Here is a 15,933-nt window from a genome sequence, read left to right as displayed (position 1 = left end):
GAGTTTGGAAATTGGACTGTAATTATTATTAACCATTGAAGAATCACCACCTTTCAGTGGTGGGAGTACAAAGGCACACTTCCACATCTCTGGTAAAGGACAAGTGTAACATTTAAAACATAAATTATCCCTGCTCTCTGAAACCTTTATTTAGGATTAAACATACATTTAATATAAACTTATTATTGGGAATTCTTACCCAAGGTCAAAAAAACCTTTCATGTGCCAAATGTTACTGCAATGATAAACCGCATTAGAGGAACTGGACTCCCTGGAACTTCTCCATTTTCAATAAAAGCTGCAATTTCTCAGGCCTTCACCTGGGAAATTGTAGCTTTAAAGTGATCAGAGACATGTTTTAGAATATACATGTCGCAATACAACCAACCACAGTTTTTTCAGTGTTTAAGTTTTAGTTTCTCTTTCTTCCCTTTGCTTTGGTTTCTTCTTTTTTCTGCCACGCTTCTCCATTTTCTTCCTCTGTTTTGATTCAGCAGACGTTTGAACAATACGTCACACACTGTGTGTTGGTCGTCTAAAACAGAGTTGATCTCTTGCAGAATCAAGTCAGAATGAAGATAGCAGCCTTTAATGGCAAGAACCTGGGACATAAGAAAGTCCATGACAAGTCTGTCGTCAAACACCTCACCAAGGTGATAATAATTTTACCTTTACAACAGAAAGCTTTAAATACAACATCAATGACGAAATGTGTAACACTTAAATGATGTGTTTCCTCCAGATCATATCTCGGTACAGTGTGATTGTCCTGCTGGAGGTGGTGGATAAGAGCGGCAAAGCCATGGAAACGTTACTTCAAGAACTCAACAAAACTGAGTGAGTTCCCTGCAGTGATAGTGTGTGTATTTAATTATTTTTATTTACAACATTTTTATATAGAAAACTGCATGTTTAAGTTGCTTCTGTTTTCCTCGGCACTAACAGAAAACGCCCCTACAAAAAAACTGCCAGCAAACAACTGGGACGAGACACCTACAAGGAGCAGTATGTCTGTTTCTACAGGTGTGTGAGTCTAAGTTCACTCGAATACAACATCTCAGTGGTTATTAATCAGACTTTAATTTGTGAGATTCATGGCCAGACACACTGATGTCTGACTATTTGTGTTTATCTCTCAGACCAGATGAAGTGACGCTGAAGGACTCACACCAGTATGAAGATAATCAGGCTGGAGATGAAGATGCCTTTGCCAGAGAGCCCTTCATCCTGCGGTTTGATTGTCCAACTACAGGTTTGTGCTTTTTACTGTGTTTGAGTAACGCTTTAGGTTACAAAACAAAACAAGTGGAAGTGCCAAACACTGCAGTTCTACATTTTAAAACTTTTGTTTAACCCTACTGCTTATTTGTACTCCAGTTTTGATGACAAATCCTTTTATTTTATCAGTTTCATAATTCATACTAATCAGTGTTGAGCCTTTAAATAGAGAGTTTGTGAGGCAAGATGAAGAAGCAGCATGCTGCTCTTGTCTTCAGTCATCTGTACTGAGTTTCAGTTACAAACAGTACCACCTCATCCACATTTTCTTTGCATGAATATAGTCAGTAGCACACTAACACATATTTCACATACATTTCTACAGAAATCATATTTTAGGTAGTGCATAACATGAACTGTAAGCTGGAACATATGCATCTTTTTGATTTGAGCTGACACTTTAGCTGACTTCTCACAGTATTGAAATTATAGTTTTAGGAATTACAGAAAATCTCTCAATAACTAGCTTACATGGAAATAATGTCAGAAAAATGAAATGCAAAACAAATCGCTGTGGAGGGTTTGTGTATCCCAGGGATCCTGAGGACTCTGTTGTTGTGGGTTTTCTATGATGGCAAATTCGTCTTGGGTGATTTAAAAGCCCCTATGAGTATAAAATATAGGAAACAGTTCATTTTGCCCAGGATAGAGTTACTGGGTCCCTCCCTGGAACCAGGCCTAAGGGTGAGCGCCTGGCTGCTGGGCCTTAGTTCATGGGGCACAGCCGGGGACAGCCCGAACAGGGGACATGAGCCCACCCTCCTGTTGGTCCACCACCAGCAGTTGTAGGGGTTGGATGCAGTGTGTGCTGTGTTGAGTCCAGGAGCACAAGCACCCTGGCAGATCAATCCCCAGCTACCGAGTGTCATGTTTCGGCTGTGTACAGGCAGGAGAAGGACCCAAACGCAAAACTCACGACAACGAAATTAAACTCAAAAAGCTGCTTTATTGAAGAATGGCATGGAAAACTAAACTGGGACATGGATAACTAACACACAGGGAAACACAGCCATGAGGGAGACTACGACACTGACAAGGAGAAACACAGGGCTCAAATACACGAGGGAACAAGACACAGAAGGAGAGCACAGCTGGGAGTAATCAGGCTGGACGAGACAAGGGAAGCAAAACTAGAAACACTGACATGAGACATGGACCTTCAAAGTAAAACAGGAAACACACTGACTGAACTCTAGACATGTAAACTTAACAGCAACTGGGGAGACAGAACATAGGGACCTGAAACATGGTACAAAAACGTCACAGTAGACACAACATGGAACACAGGGAAGCCATATTACAAAGCCAAAGAACTAAACCTATGATAACCATAACTGAGACCTAGGGAAACAAGAAACAGTACAACAAAGGACTCAAAACATAAACCATAATATAAAAACACAAGATCTCTTCAAAACAAAATAGGAAACATAATGAGACGCAGACATGATAACCAGAACTTGACAACGTAAGACACAGACATGAAACACATGAAGAGCAGGGGAGACTTAACATGGGTTGGAAACACAAGGGGGAACTAATAAGCAAATGAACATAGGAGACCTAAAGAGCTTAAACATACTATCAACATCAAAATGAACTAAAGCTCAAAACACTGGGTCATAAGACCCAGGATCGTGACACCGAGACTAACGACTGGGACATAGAATGTCGCCTCTCTGGTGGGGAAGTGCTTCTAACGTCAACTGAGGATACTGTCGGGTTGTGGCAGAAACACTCTGAGGATATCCATATTCCCACTGACACGTCTTCTGTAACCAAGCAGAGTGTGGGGATGAGGGGGACGACTTGTCCATCACTGGGGGGTGAGGTGACTGTGGCAGTTAAACAACTCCTTGGTGGCAGGGCCCCTGGGGTAGATGAGGTTGGCCCTGAATTGCTGAAGGATGTTCGAGGGCTTGCTGCCACTTGTCCTCACCTGGGCTAAGTTGAGCCACTGAACAAGACCCCTGAACCGTGTTTATGGAAAGACTAAACTGACACTGTGAATTTGTAATATTTACTCTATTCAGGTGTACTTTGTATTGAGGCCTCTTTGCTTGTGAACTCTTTCAGTTGTACAAGATCTGGTCCTGATCCCTGTGCACACAAAGCCAGAAGACACTCTGAAGGAGCTGGACGAGCTGCACGATGTGGTTGAAGACATCAGGAAGAAATGGAAAAATGATGTAAGTTTGAGACAAGAGCACTAAGAGTTTAGTTCCTGTGTTTCTCTCCTCTCTGAGACACCTTCTTTAGATTTTGGTTGCTTCGTGGTTTGATCATAGTAATTTGTTGAGTTGTAGATGAGATTATTTTTTCCTTCAGCGGTAGCAAAATATTGAAATGCATACATTAATAAATTATTTTATTATAAAAATTGTGTGAACACACACACTCCACATCTTCTCGAGCTCCTCTCTGAGCCCTTGGTATTTCTCCAGCTTCTCGTGTTCCTTCTTTCTGATGTTGCTGTCATTGGGAACCGCTACATCGATCACTACGGCCGTCTTCTTCTGTTTGTCTACCACCACTATGTCCGGTTGGTTAGCCACCACCATTTTGTCCGTCTGTATCTGGAAGTCCCACAGGATCTTAGCTTGGTTACATATATATATATAAAAACTTAAACTTCATGCATGCATTTACTGTATTACACTTTATAGATGTTTTGCATGTTAATTACATGTAAATTCTGTCTGGGTTTGATAAAGCATCACAGACCAAAAACCATCTTGAAGATAAGCTATGCAGGAAACATTGGAGTTTGAAAGTGAGCAAGACAAATTTTTAAAATATATCTTTTTATTATTATATTATATGTTAATATTATCTTTTTTTTAATCACATAGTGAATCAGAATCAGATTATATTTTAACTATTTGATTTTGTCTTTCATGTAAACAAACTGATAACAGCGGAGTTGAAAAAAATAACAGCTTTAAATACACAAATGCATAAAGTTCCTGATTCATCGTATCCTGTTTCTGTGCCTTTCAATTGGCCTCTTACAGTGAAGTAATTTGCAGTAAACCACAGAGAGTGGTATTCAGTTATTGTTCTGCCAGCTCCTCACAGAATTATGCAATAATAATAAATATATGACACCACATAAACCTTGGTGCTGTTATTTAATGAATCTGTCATTGTATTAAGTGAGTTCTGCTCTCTGTCGACATTTTCATTTCTTTTGTAGAACATTATGATTTTGGGGGACTTTAATGCAGACGGACGATATCTCTCCAAGAAGAAGAAGGAAAAGATCCGCATCTGCTCTCCGTCCTACGATTGGCTCATTGATGACGATGTCGACACCACAGCTAGCAACAACAATGATAACACCTACGACAGGTGACACACATGATAATGACATAGGAGGAAACTAAAGACTCATTTTTATTTGGCCAAGTTTGTGCAAACAAACAAGGAATTTGACTCCGGTTCACTTTTCTCTCTTCATGCTGTGAAAGAAATGTGTGTGTTTATATATGTACACACACAAACACACACATACATAAAAAGCAGTGGGTTATTTCAGCGTTCATCAGAGTGACAGCGTGGGGGGAAGAAACTGTCTCTGTGGTGGCAGCATGTTTAGTAAACAGCGTCTGTAACATCTGCCTGAAAGCAGCAGTTTGAACATGTGAGAGCTCAAAAAGAGGAAGATACTTCTACAAGAAATAATATTAATGAAAATTAGTGAGTATATTACTCTTCATACTATCTGCACTATCACTCCACATTTCTCCATATAAGGACACAAGTCGAGGTAAAGTGGACGGAGTGACGACTTTCTTTCAAGACAGAAATCTGCACCACTGAAGCAAAAACCAGGAGAAAGAAACAGACGAACTAATTCACATAGGAAAATATTCATGAATCACTGATTGATGTCTGTACAGTTTACTTTGTGGGGAAGCACTATTTGTGTATTTTTGTGAGCTGAGCGACAACAAAGCCTCTGCAACATGGCCGACAGGCCTTTTTTTATTATTAAACAGAGTGCCTCTCACAGCTAACGTCTAATGTTAGGGACATTAGGGAATTTCAAACTGAGAGAAAAATAAAGGGATAATTATTGGAACTTCACACTGAAAAGTGTACAGAAAGAAGTTCTTAATTTTTTTATGTGTCTCCTCTTCCTCAAACAGAATTGTTGTGTATGGAGAGACCATGTCGAACGCCATCGTCCCCAACTCGGCCAAGTCTTTCAACTTCCAGCAAGAGTTTAAGCTGACTGATGAGGAGGTGAGACTCACTTATGTGTTTGTCTAAACCGAAAGATAGAAATGATTTGACAGTTGACATCATTTTAAAGGACAGCATCAGTGTTGTTGTTTAACTATATCTACTCTCTAAGGCACTCAGCATCAGTGACCATTACCCCGTGGAGGTGGAGCTGAAGACCAGAGCAGGAAGACAGAAAAGGATGGCTGTGCCTGACGGGACAGAGATGACATCTGGGGAAGAACAGTCTCAGAAGAAAGGTGTCTGAGATGGTTTAATAAAAATGAATTTTATAAAGGAGCAAATACCTCATGAATCTCAGGGCTGATCTCAGTTCAGTTACATTCTAATTAATTATGCAGAGTTGCTGCTTGTTTCGGAATCAAAGTGATGTGACATATCTCATTTTAACTGAAATACACTAATAGTAACAAATTTATAGCAAACATGTTCTGCAGTGTTGTATCCTGGATGCTTCTGAGAGCAGATTTTACATTTCCTTCTTCTAATATTAAACAACAGTGAAACAGACCAAACCAGCAGGGTCACCAAAGATGGCGCCCAAGCGAGCGGGAGCACCGAAGAAGAAAAAAGATGAACCAGACAGACAACAGAAGAAGAAGAATGTGAGAACAAAAAGGAAGCGAGGGCGGGCATCCAACACGCCAACCAAGAGAAGACGTCAGGATGTTCAATGTTCATGATCTTACTATTAATTTTAAAAAGTAGAGTTACTGTAGTTAGAGCAGATAGTATTAAAATGTCAAAGCTTCTGTTTGTTTGATTTATTAGACCACATCAGGTGGTTCTCTGTGATACCAAAACACCTTCTGTTAGTCTCTAGTATTTATAGTACTCGACAAATCAGGATGAATGTACTGTAGCAATGAAAAATTTGTTTACAAATATTAGTATTGCATGAATTCATTTTCCATGGCAAACTGATATCAATGTTTTATAGACATGTTTTTGAAGTCATAATAAAATATTTTTCATGCACAGAGACAATACTGTTCAAACATTTTCTTTATTCTGCATTGAGAGCAAAAGCTGACAGAGGCACAGCTTCCTGTAAACACTTACAGTGTGCTGACACAAAGCTTTTTGTAATTTTTTCCCTTGAGAATCTTCGTGATCCAGTTAAGGTATTTTGAGATGTCCGTATAGACATTGGGGACATCCGGATAGTTACAATTTCCCAGCTCGGTTCTTGGAATGCTTTTGTTGAAAGAAACAATACCGACAGCCATTCCCTTGCAGACCAGAGGGCCACCAGAATCACCCTGTGAGGAGGAAGTATTTACTTTGTTCATGTGATACTTAATGCAGAGTGCTCATATATTTCTCAACAACAGAGCAGTTAGCAATGACTTTTCAAGGAAAGGACAGAAAAGGTACCTGACAGAATCCTTTTGTTGTGTTGTATCCACCTGCACAGATAATATTGGGAGGAAGACCACCCCATCTTTCCCTGCAGACTTGTGGGCTGACGACCGACACATTCACCACTCTCAGGTCGTCAACAACACTACCGTAAGTGTTTATCTTACCCCATCCAGCCACTTGGCACTTCTCATTTTCCTTTAATGTCATTTCATGTAAGGGAAGTCGAATGAATTGAATTCTTTTGCTTGGTCGGACAGGTCTAGACAGCTAGAGGCACAGAATTAAAGAGTAAAGATTATAAATGAGTGAAAACCATGTAACTGCAATAGAGAACATTTATCTTTTATCTTTTTTTTAAGTACTTCATACTTTAACTAGAAATGCCTTGTTTTAAATGAGCAGCTTGCAAAATAGAACACTCAAAAATTTAAAAATTCTTATGTGATTTAAGAAAATAAAAAAGACAAAAAAAGACAAAAAGCCTTACTTCTAGGAGCATGATGTCATATCCATGGCCAACATTCTTATAATCTGGGTGTTTGCATTTCTTGGCAATCTTCATTTTCTTATCAGCCTTCTTGAGGTTGTGGTTACCGAGAACTACATGTTTAAGATCCCTGAATAAGATATAATTCTGAGATCATCAGAATTAGATTTTCTGCAGTTGCATGCACAACAAGATGAACAAAAACTAAATGATAAATTTCTTTTTTATTAAATTCAATTTTATTTATTCACTACAACAGTTACTTCAAGGTTCTTAGCACGATTGTTGCAATAATTCAGATGGTATCAGAATTATTATATTATTATGATCATTAGATACATATACTCACAAACACACACATACAGTATATATATATACATATATATATACAGACAGACAGACAGACAGACAGATAGATAGATAGATAGATAGATAGATAGATAGATAGATAGATAGATAGATAGATAGATAGATAGATAGATAGATAGATAGATAGATAGATAGATAGATAGATAGATAGATAGATAGAGAAGCATAGGACATTTTAAGGCAATCATTTGTTTTCCTAATCAGGAATTTCCTCAAAGAGGTGATTACTTACAGGTCACAGTGTGCAGCAGTCATTACAAAGTCCTCAGAAACAAGAAATCCTCCACAAACATGGTTTCCTCCGTGATCCTGCACTGATGCCATATACAGCATTTCATTGTCTGGGGCTATTTTCCCATCTATAATTTTACTTCCAAGGACTAATGGAAGTAGGAGGAAAAGAATTTAATTAAAAATATTAATATTCCACATGCAGGCTGGAGAAGAGTATTCATGGTGCAACTTACCATTTTGCCCGAGGAATGTCAGCATATGAACGACCACAAATTGTTGCAGAGCAAACATCTCGGTGGTGAAAGGCTTGACCTGTCAGCTTGAGACCGAGGGGTCAGTCCTTTTGAGTCATGTGTTTATACATTTATAACACATGACTTTTAACCACTTCCTAGGGAAGTGTGGTTTTGAAACTTTCTACAGTAAGTACTTCGTTATTACTGTCTGTTATATGTGCACCCCTTTCCCACTAACAGTAATGAATTTCAAACAAAAGACAGCTAAAGTCCAAAGGCATAAACCAGATTAGTGGCCTGTTAAGTCAGCGGTCCCCAACCTTTTTGCGCCACAGACCGGTTTATGCCCAACAATATTTTCACGGACCGGCCTTTAAGGTGTCGCGGATAAATACAACAAAATAAAACTAGTACCGGTACCGAAAAAAAAAGATTTATTCATAACACACGTGAAAAGACCCAGGAAAACCGAGTTAACAATAAAAATAACAAAATAACGCTAAAAACCAATAAAAACCCTGAAAACCACACATTTCACACCCGAGCCTCAACTCTCGCGGCCCGGTACCAAACGACTCACAGACTGGTACCGGTGATTAGATTAGATTTTAATTGGGGAAATTTTGCCTCAGACAGTCAGAAATATTATAATTCTGATCAGTTATCAATACTGAGACTCGTGATACTTCGTCAGCGGTGTGAGCATCACAGCAGATGCCATTTAGTCAAAGTAACTGAGGATAAAACACAGAAAAACATGAAGGAGATTTTTCTGGCCATAAACATTAAAAATATTCTGCAGTAGAACAAAAATGGAAGAAGACCATGAATCATGAATCTGATGCTGCTGAAGTGAAGTGAGGTTTTATTAGAGACACAAATATTTGCGTATTGCAATTTGGCATAATTTCAAAAGTTTCTTCTTCATTTCTTCAGTGTTGAACTGAAAAAAAACCATCATCTGACAGCACTGTACACAACGGTAGACTGTCACATAATAAGCAAGCGAATTGTCATGGTCCTGGGTCGGTGACCCAGCGTTTTTGGTTTTTGTACTTTTACTTTTGATAGTTTTATGTATTATGACTGTTGTGTTTTGGGTTCCCTGGGTTTAGTTTGTGTTCCCTCTGTTTGGTGTCATCTTTGCCTGTGTATCCCCTTTTGTGTATTAAGGTCTCTGTGTTAGCTCGCGTCTCTGAGTCTGTGTGTGTCTGATCTCAGTGTGTTCAGTTTACTTTTTCCCTGTCTCGTTATGCCTGAGTACTCCCAGCTGTGCCCTCCTTTTGTGTCTCATTCCCTTGTTATCCTTCTGTGTATTTAAACCCCGTGTTTGCATCTGTTAGTTGCTGGTTCGTCTGTGTTATTTGGGGTTTTCTTGTCAGTGAATCTCCCTCCGTCATCCTGTGAACTCTCCCTGCAAATTGCTTTCTCTCGTGTTCAGATTTGTTGTTTAGGTTTTAGTTTTCCCAGTGTAGTTTATTTCTAAGTTCTGTTTTTCGCCACACTCACCTTTTGTTTGTTATCACTCGGGTTCTGTGTCAATAAAGCCCTCTCACTTCACTGCATATCCACATCTTGGGTCCTTTGTTAAATTCATACGGCTCGCCCCGGCAACCCGTGACACGAATAATGCAGAAAACTGAAATTTGAGATGGGAAACTGTTCTTGAGAGAGACAGAGCTTTGCAGGAAGTGATTTTATTGTGGTGGAAGCAAAACAGCAACGGTAAGGGAGAATTCATGACGATGTTTAACAAATATGAAGCGTACTTTTGATCTTCTCTTGCTCCTGGTTCAGTAAACTTCAGTTGGAGAGTGACAAAATCTGCAGCTTCAGAATCTGTGAGCTGTCGGCTTTCAGCCCTAGCGGCGTGTCCATGTTTGTGCCGTTGGGTGAGAAAGCCGACACCTCACAGATTCTGATGCATCGGGTCTGTGCTTTGTGTTTACGTCTTTGTGTGGAATTTGTCTACCTGCTCTCATTTACTGTTTTAGCTTTTTGGTGGTTGACGAAATGAAAGCTTTAACCTGAGATTCCTTCGTTTCTGGTGAAATACATTTATATTTAAAAATTGATTCAGGATTTCATGAATCGATATTGTGTTATTCAAGCTGAAATAGATTTTAATCAGAAAATGGATAATTGAAACCCACCCTAGTTATAACAGTTGCACAGCCATTAAAGATCAAAACAGGTTCTAAAAGATTTTCAGGGTTTTCTTTCCCTCTGTTTGCTTCTTACTGTCTTTGAGGCTCAGGACCAGCACTCCCCACATTACATCAAACTCTTACAAGTCTAGAAAATGAGCTGTTAGACAGAAAGACATCAACTGAGTGGTATGTATTTTTGGTTTTCCAAACTGTCTAAACTGTATATAGTGACGTCCGCAAGTTTTTGAACATTAAATTTTGATTTGTGCCCAAATTATTCAATTCAATTTTATTTATATAGCACCAAATCACAACAAAAGTCGCCTCAAGGCACTTTATAGATACAGAGAAAAACCCACCAATCATATGACCCCCTATGAGCAAGCAGTTTGGCGACAGTGGGAAGGAAAAACTCCCTTTTAACAGGAAGAAACCTCCAGCAGAACCAGGCTCAGGGAGGGGCGGGGCCATCTGCTGCGACCAGTTAGGCTGAGAGAAGGAAGACAGGATAAAGACATGCTGTGGAAGAGAGACAGAGATTAACAACAGATATGATTCAATGCAGAGAGGTCTGTTAACACATAGTGAGTGAGAAAGGTGACTGGAAAGGAAAAACTCAATGCATCATGGGAATCCCCCGGCAGCCTACGTCTATTGCAGCATAACTAAGGGAGGATTCAGGGTCACCTGGTCCAGCCCTAACTATATGCTTTAGCAAAAAGGAAAGTTTGAAGCCTAATCTTGAAAGTAGAGATAGTGTCTGTCTCCCGAATCCAAACTGGAAGCTGGTTCCACAGAAGAGGGGCCTGAAAACTGAAGGCTCTGCCTCCCATTCTACTTTTAAATACTCTAGGAATAACAAGTAGGCCTGCAGAGCGAGAGCGAAGTGCTCTAATAGGGTGATATGGTACTACAAGGTCATTAAGATAAGATGGGGCCTGATTATTTAAGACCTTGTATGTGAGGAGCAGGATTTTGAAGTCAATTCTGGATTTAACAGGAAGCCAATGATTATAGCCAAATTATTCTGCAGATCATCAGAATGAAAAGTTATTGCCCATGTTTGCATAGCCTCTTTAAAAATATGCTTTCATGACATTATTGTGTGTTGACTGGTGGTCAGGGCTATGCAGACTGACAAACGGGACATTGAATGTCAGCTCTCGGATGGGGAGGGAGCCTGAGATTGTCTGAATTGTCTTTCTGTTCTATAGCAAATGCAGACAAAATGTTTTAGACAGCAAATAAGTTAGTGCTCTAAAATATGATGGTTTGCTTAGAGGACACCAGGAAGGATGAGTCCTCTGTCACAGATGGTTGGTCAGGGAAGATGGTCACCTGCATGTTCAAGGTCATTGCATCTCCAACCCACATCCACTGCCACTGTACTTAAGGGAAATTGGGACAATGTTAAAAACTTTCTTCTGTAATTACATTTGCAATTATATCTTAAATCGGAGACTTTGTTTTGCTGTAAGATTACAACAATGATGGCAATATAACTGCTTGTTGTTCAGCAGAACAGTGTCCAGTATGTTGGCTGATATACTTTTTTGCATTTGAAAATAAAAGTTGGGCTGATTACATGAAGTTTATTTAATTGTTTTTTTTAATTGCATACAGTGTAATATCAACATAAGTGTTGTTTTAAATGCACTTTAGAACAGCACGCATCATGTAGCAGTTGCTGTTGTAATGCAGTGTAGCGCCGCATGGTGGGGCCTCCGGTCTCATAACTGGTGTGTCACCCCTGTTTTTGTTCTTCTTTGTATCATCTCTGTAATGGATTCTTCCGTGTGTATGCGGACTAGTGGGCTCTCAAGTAATGTGTGGTAGAGGTAGCACTCTTATTTTTGATATTCTAAATAAATGAGTACTAGTGAAAAGTTAGAAGCTGTTGCTCATTCGCTATCCACCTGCACACCTCTGCAGCTGGCTTCATCTCCACCGGTCTGGATGCAGGGCCTCCCTGCTGCTGCCGGACCTGGGGTAGTCTGCTTGTCTCCACCCAAGGAAAAAGGGTAACATCTCCTGGGTCTAGGCACCATCACCTCTCTGGAGGTGCGGTATAGAGCATGTTTGGGGGGCGGGGCTGTGGCTCCCCACGCCTTCTAGCAGATCGTTACATGGAGAAACCTTTTGTATGCACACAGGTGCACACATGGGTGCGCACAGACACAAACTATATCTTTCTTGGCTGCTCCCTCAAAGCCCATTGTGCGCTGTCGGTCTTACATGCTACAAAATAACATTGAATATTTAGTATTAAATGTTAGTTAGTTATCTAGGTTATTGCTGTGGTGTCGTGTTTATTGTTTCATTGTCCTGGGTTATTTAACCCAGCATTTTGTGTTTGTTATTATTATTACTATGTATTCTGGCTATGGTTTTGGGTCCTGTTCTTCCTCGGCGTAGTGTTTAGTCATCCCTGCCCGTGTGTTCGCCCTGTTCTGTCAATGTCGTGTCTCTAAGTTCTGTCTCCTCATGTAAATTCAGTTCAGCTGCGTGTCCCTCTGTGTGTATTTATAGTGTGTGTCCTCTTGTGCTCGTCACGGGTCTGTCTGTTTCCTTTGCGCTTCTTTCTGTTTTGTCCCTGCATGTCTTCCCATGAGTTTAGTTTTCAGTTTCATCCATCCATTCGCTTCCGCTTATCCTTTTCAGGGTCGCGGGGGGCGCTGGAGCCTATCCCAGCTGCCATAGGGCGAGAGGCGGGGTACACCCTGGACAGGTTGCCAGTCTGTCACAGCGCCAACACATAGAGACAGACAACCATTCGCACTCACATTCACTTGCACATTCACACCTAGTGACAATTTGGATTATCCAATTAACCTATCCCCACAAGCTGCATGTCTTTGGACAGTGGGAGGAGTACCCAGAGGGAACCCACGCAAACACGGGGAGAACATGCAAACTCCACACAGAAAGACCCCGGCCTGATGGTGGAATTGAACTCAGGACCTTCTTGCTGTGCGGCAACAGCGCTAACCACCGTGCTGCCCACGGTTTCAGTTTCATTCGTTAGATTTTCCCAGTTTAGGTTATAGCTTGTGAGTCAGTGTCAGTCTGTATTTTCACCTCGTGTCACTCATCGCATCAAAGTCTGTGCCTGCATCTTGGGTCCTTCTTAATAACCTCACACTGCTTGCCTCACCAACCGAGACATAGAAATCGACAGACCATGTGACTTTCGAGCATTGCATTGTAGGTACGAGTGGCAGCAAAATCAAAACACTGCATCAAGTTCTAGCATTTCCAACACTGGTAACCATTAATTCTGTGGTTTTAATCCCTACTTGCATTTTATTTGTCCCAAAAACAGTTATGTACAAAACGAAGGAGAACACGGCAGGTCCGTACAAAGACAGGCTTGATGAAAAGGAAAAAAAAAAGTGTGAGGAAAATATCAAAGGAGTGAAAGAGTTAGACCCATGCAAGCATACAGAGTGGCGCAAGGACGTTAGCGTGTTGCCCAGCTTTCATCACGCTCATTAATTATATGGGCCTAAGTTTGAGTGCATACACTCATGAAGTGTTTGGTAACTTCAGATCCCTGCAACAAGCCCAGGTCCAGTTTACTGAAGGATGGGTACAGGACCTTGAAATCTTCAGAGTAGAACATAAGACCGTCGTCTGTACAAAGGTAAGTTTACCAGTCACAAAAATTGTCTTCAGAAATACCCATTAGAAAACCGTGGAATGATGTTCTGTGAAAATAGCATGAAATATATCCATCATATTATAGGATATTAAAATAGGGAGAAATGGAATGAAAAGGAATGCAGGACTTTTCGTGACTGTTTGATATCGGTCTACCTCTTAACCGATCAAATCTGTGGTAGCAGTTTTAAACTCGGTATGACCCAGGTTGATAGAGGGTGCCCAGTCTGGATCGCATTCCAGCATTTTGTTGGCTAGTTTACCTACAAAACACAACCAACATTAGCCCGCAAAGCCACAGTAAATAAAGCAGCATAGCGCAACAAATTAGGTTCAAATCATGCGACCGGCTATGGCAGTTAATAATTCAACCGCTTCTTGCCATTCTAGCTCACCACTTGTACCTACAATCCTTTGCAGTTTTACTCTGGAAATGACGTCACATAAATAAATAATAATAACAAAGGTCAGTCAAATGGACCAATACGGTAAGGCCATAATGATGCACTTGGTAAACTAAATCCGTTGGGCATGTTTCTTGGCCTTCACACAATAATTCTGATGGCTAAAGAACTAAACGGGACAGTAAGTAAGCTTTACTCAATTTTTTTGAGGCAACGAGTTTGTATAGTTTTTTTTAGTTCTGGGAACTCATTAGATTTTACAGTGTAGAACAGATACCACAATAGTTCTTATATAGACAGGAATCAGAGAAACTAACAGTAAACCCCTTGTCTGCAGTTTAGACACCAACGAAAGAATCGACCCAGACAACTTTTTAGCATAAGAATGGAACATTTACTGAACTTAAGTGCAGAATAAAAATGCACAAAAACACTTTTTTAACCCAAATGATATCACAGTTACTTCAGCAAATCTAATTTTTAGATTAAATTATGGCCTTTGAAATTATATTAAGCAACGCAATATTAAGTTATCACCCTTTAGGGGTTAACTCACTGATACCTCATTCAAATGTACTGATTTTACGCAGTATGCTATGTAAATTGCTATGGCATGTGCCACCCTAAAATAATCTCTTGCCACCCGTAATGCCACTCGAGTTTTGCATATAAAAATGTTGTTTATCAAAATAAGCTAGCATTTGATCCCCTTTGATCCAAGCTACAGTTAACAGAGAATATAATTTCTAAGCACAGGTTAAGCTCAGTTGGAGGAGCAGGCCGGCCTGCGCCCTTTTGATGCATGTCCCCCCCTCTCTCTCTCTCTCTCTCCCCGCTTTCCTGTCATTCTGTACTGTCCCTAACAATCACATCACCAAAACCTAAACTGGAAAACACTAGAAATGACAAGACTTGTGCAGGTGGATGGAAAAAACTATGAAATACATGAATTCGCTAACTTGACCATGACCTGCATGAAATCCTGAAAAACAGTTAACCTGACCTCAGGGATGGATCACAGAAGACGTGACACTGACAAAGAGAAACACAGGGCTTAAATACATTGAGCGATAACAAGGGGAATGCTACACAGGAGGAGAGCACAGCTGGGAGTAATTTGACATGACAAGACCAAGAGGAAGCAAAACTCAATACAGTGACATAGGACACAGACTTTCAAAGTAAATCAGGAAACATAACAGACGTGGACTTGACTAGGGGAGACAGCAACTATGGAACACAGAAACAGAAACCAAAAGACAAGAAAAGATAAACAATGTCAAGTTGAAGGGAAGTTATGAACTATTTCTGAGAGACAAATAACACCAGGATCCTTTGTAGCTGACAGCTGGTAACTGTGCAGGGGCGGGTCTAGCTGGATGGATGACTTGACTGCTGTTATCTATTGCACTGCTAATTGCTGTCTGTCTAGTAGAACTGTTAAATGTAAGCTGTTTCTTTTAAGTCGGTGTGAATAAACTTTTGCTTTAACCCCCACAACC

At 40.3% G+C, this 15,933-nt stretch overlaps 2 protein-coding genes across 2 annotated transcripts; one reads left to right on the top strand and one right to left on the bottom strand.

Annotated features, from left to right (window-relative positions):
* Nucleotides 1–515: 515 nt before the first annotated feature.
* LOC147331363 (deoxyribonuclease-1-like) lies at nucleotides 516–6,460 on the top strand. The gene is made up of 9 exons (XM_086293642.1): nucleotides 516–653; nucleotides 743–837; nucleotides 946–1,023; nucleotides 1,140–1,252; nucleotides 3,355–3,467; nucleotides 4,475–4,629; nucleotides 5,430–5,526; nucleotides 5,639–5,765; nucleotides 6,028–6,460. The coding sequence occupies exons 1-9, from the start codon at nucleotides 573–575 to the stop codon at nucleotides 6,207–6,209; spliced, it is 1,041 nt and encodes a 346-aa protein (XP_086149768.1). The 5' UTR covers nucleotides 516–572; the 3' UTR covers nucleotides 6,210–6,460.
* A 43-nt stretch (nucleotides 6,461–6,503) lies between these two features.
* LOC147331362 (granzyme B-like) lies at nucleotides 6,504–8,311 on the bottom strand. Its single transcript, XM_086293643.1, has 5 exons — nucleotides 8,215–8,311; nucleotides 7,980–8,127; nucleotides 7,379–7,508; nucleotides 6,904–7,158; nucleotides 6,504–6,788 (listed from the first exon to the last, which is right to left on the bottom strand). The coding sequence occupies exons 1-5, from the start codon at nucleotides 8,270–8,272 to the stop codon at nucleotides 6,585–6,587; spliced, it is 795 nt and encodes a 264-aa protein (XP_086149769.1). The 5' UTR covers nucleotides 8,273–8,311; the 3' UTR covers nucleotides 6,504–6,584.
* Nucleotides 8,312–15,933: the final 7,622 nt, after the last annotated feature.

The sequence above is a fragment of the Aulonocara sp. 'chitande type north' Nkhata Bay genome, linkage group LG5, assembly GCF_057382095.1.
Source record: "Aulonocara sp. 'chitande type north' Nkhata Bay isolate Kocher_YH1m ecotype deep benthic linkage group LG5, A_spYH_male_GT1.1, whole genome shotgun sequence".
Lineage (NCBI taxonomy): Eukaryota > Metazoa > Chordata > Actinopteri > Cichliformes > Cichlidae > Aulonocara > Aulonocara sp. 'chitande type north' Nkhata Bay.
This window is presented reverse-complemented; position numbering and strand designations above follow the sequence as displayed.

Excerpts from the sequence above, each read along its gene's own strand:
- LOC147331363 (XM_086293642.1), top strand. The coding sequence starts at position 573 with ATGAAGATAGCAGCCTTTAATGGCAAGAACCTGGGACATAAGAAAGTC. Across the intron at positions 1,024-1,139 it reads CAGTATGTCTGTTTCTACAG|ACCAGATGAAGTGACGCTGA; the intron begins GTGTGTGAGTCT and ends TTTATCTCTCAG. Across the intron at positions 1,253-3,354 it reads GTTTGATTGTCCAACTACAG|TTGTACAAGATCTGGTCCTG; the intron begins GTTTGTGCTTTT and ends GAACTCTTTCAG.
- LOC147331362 (XM_086293643.1), bottom strand. The coding sequence starts at position 8,272 with ATGTTTGCTCTGCAACAATTTGTGGTCGTTCATATGCTGACATTCCTC. Across the intron at positions 8,128-8,214 it reads GACATTCCTCGGGCAAAATG|TCCTTGGAAGTAAAATTATA; the intron begins GTAAGTTGCACC and ends TACTTCCATTAG. Across the intron at positions 7,159-7,378 it reads ATGACATCATGCTCCTAGAA|CTGTCTAGACCTGTCCGACC; the intron begins GTAAGGCTTTTT and ends CTGTGCCTCTAG.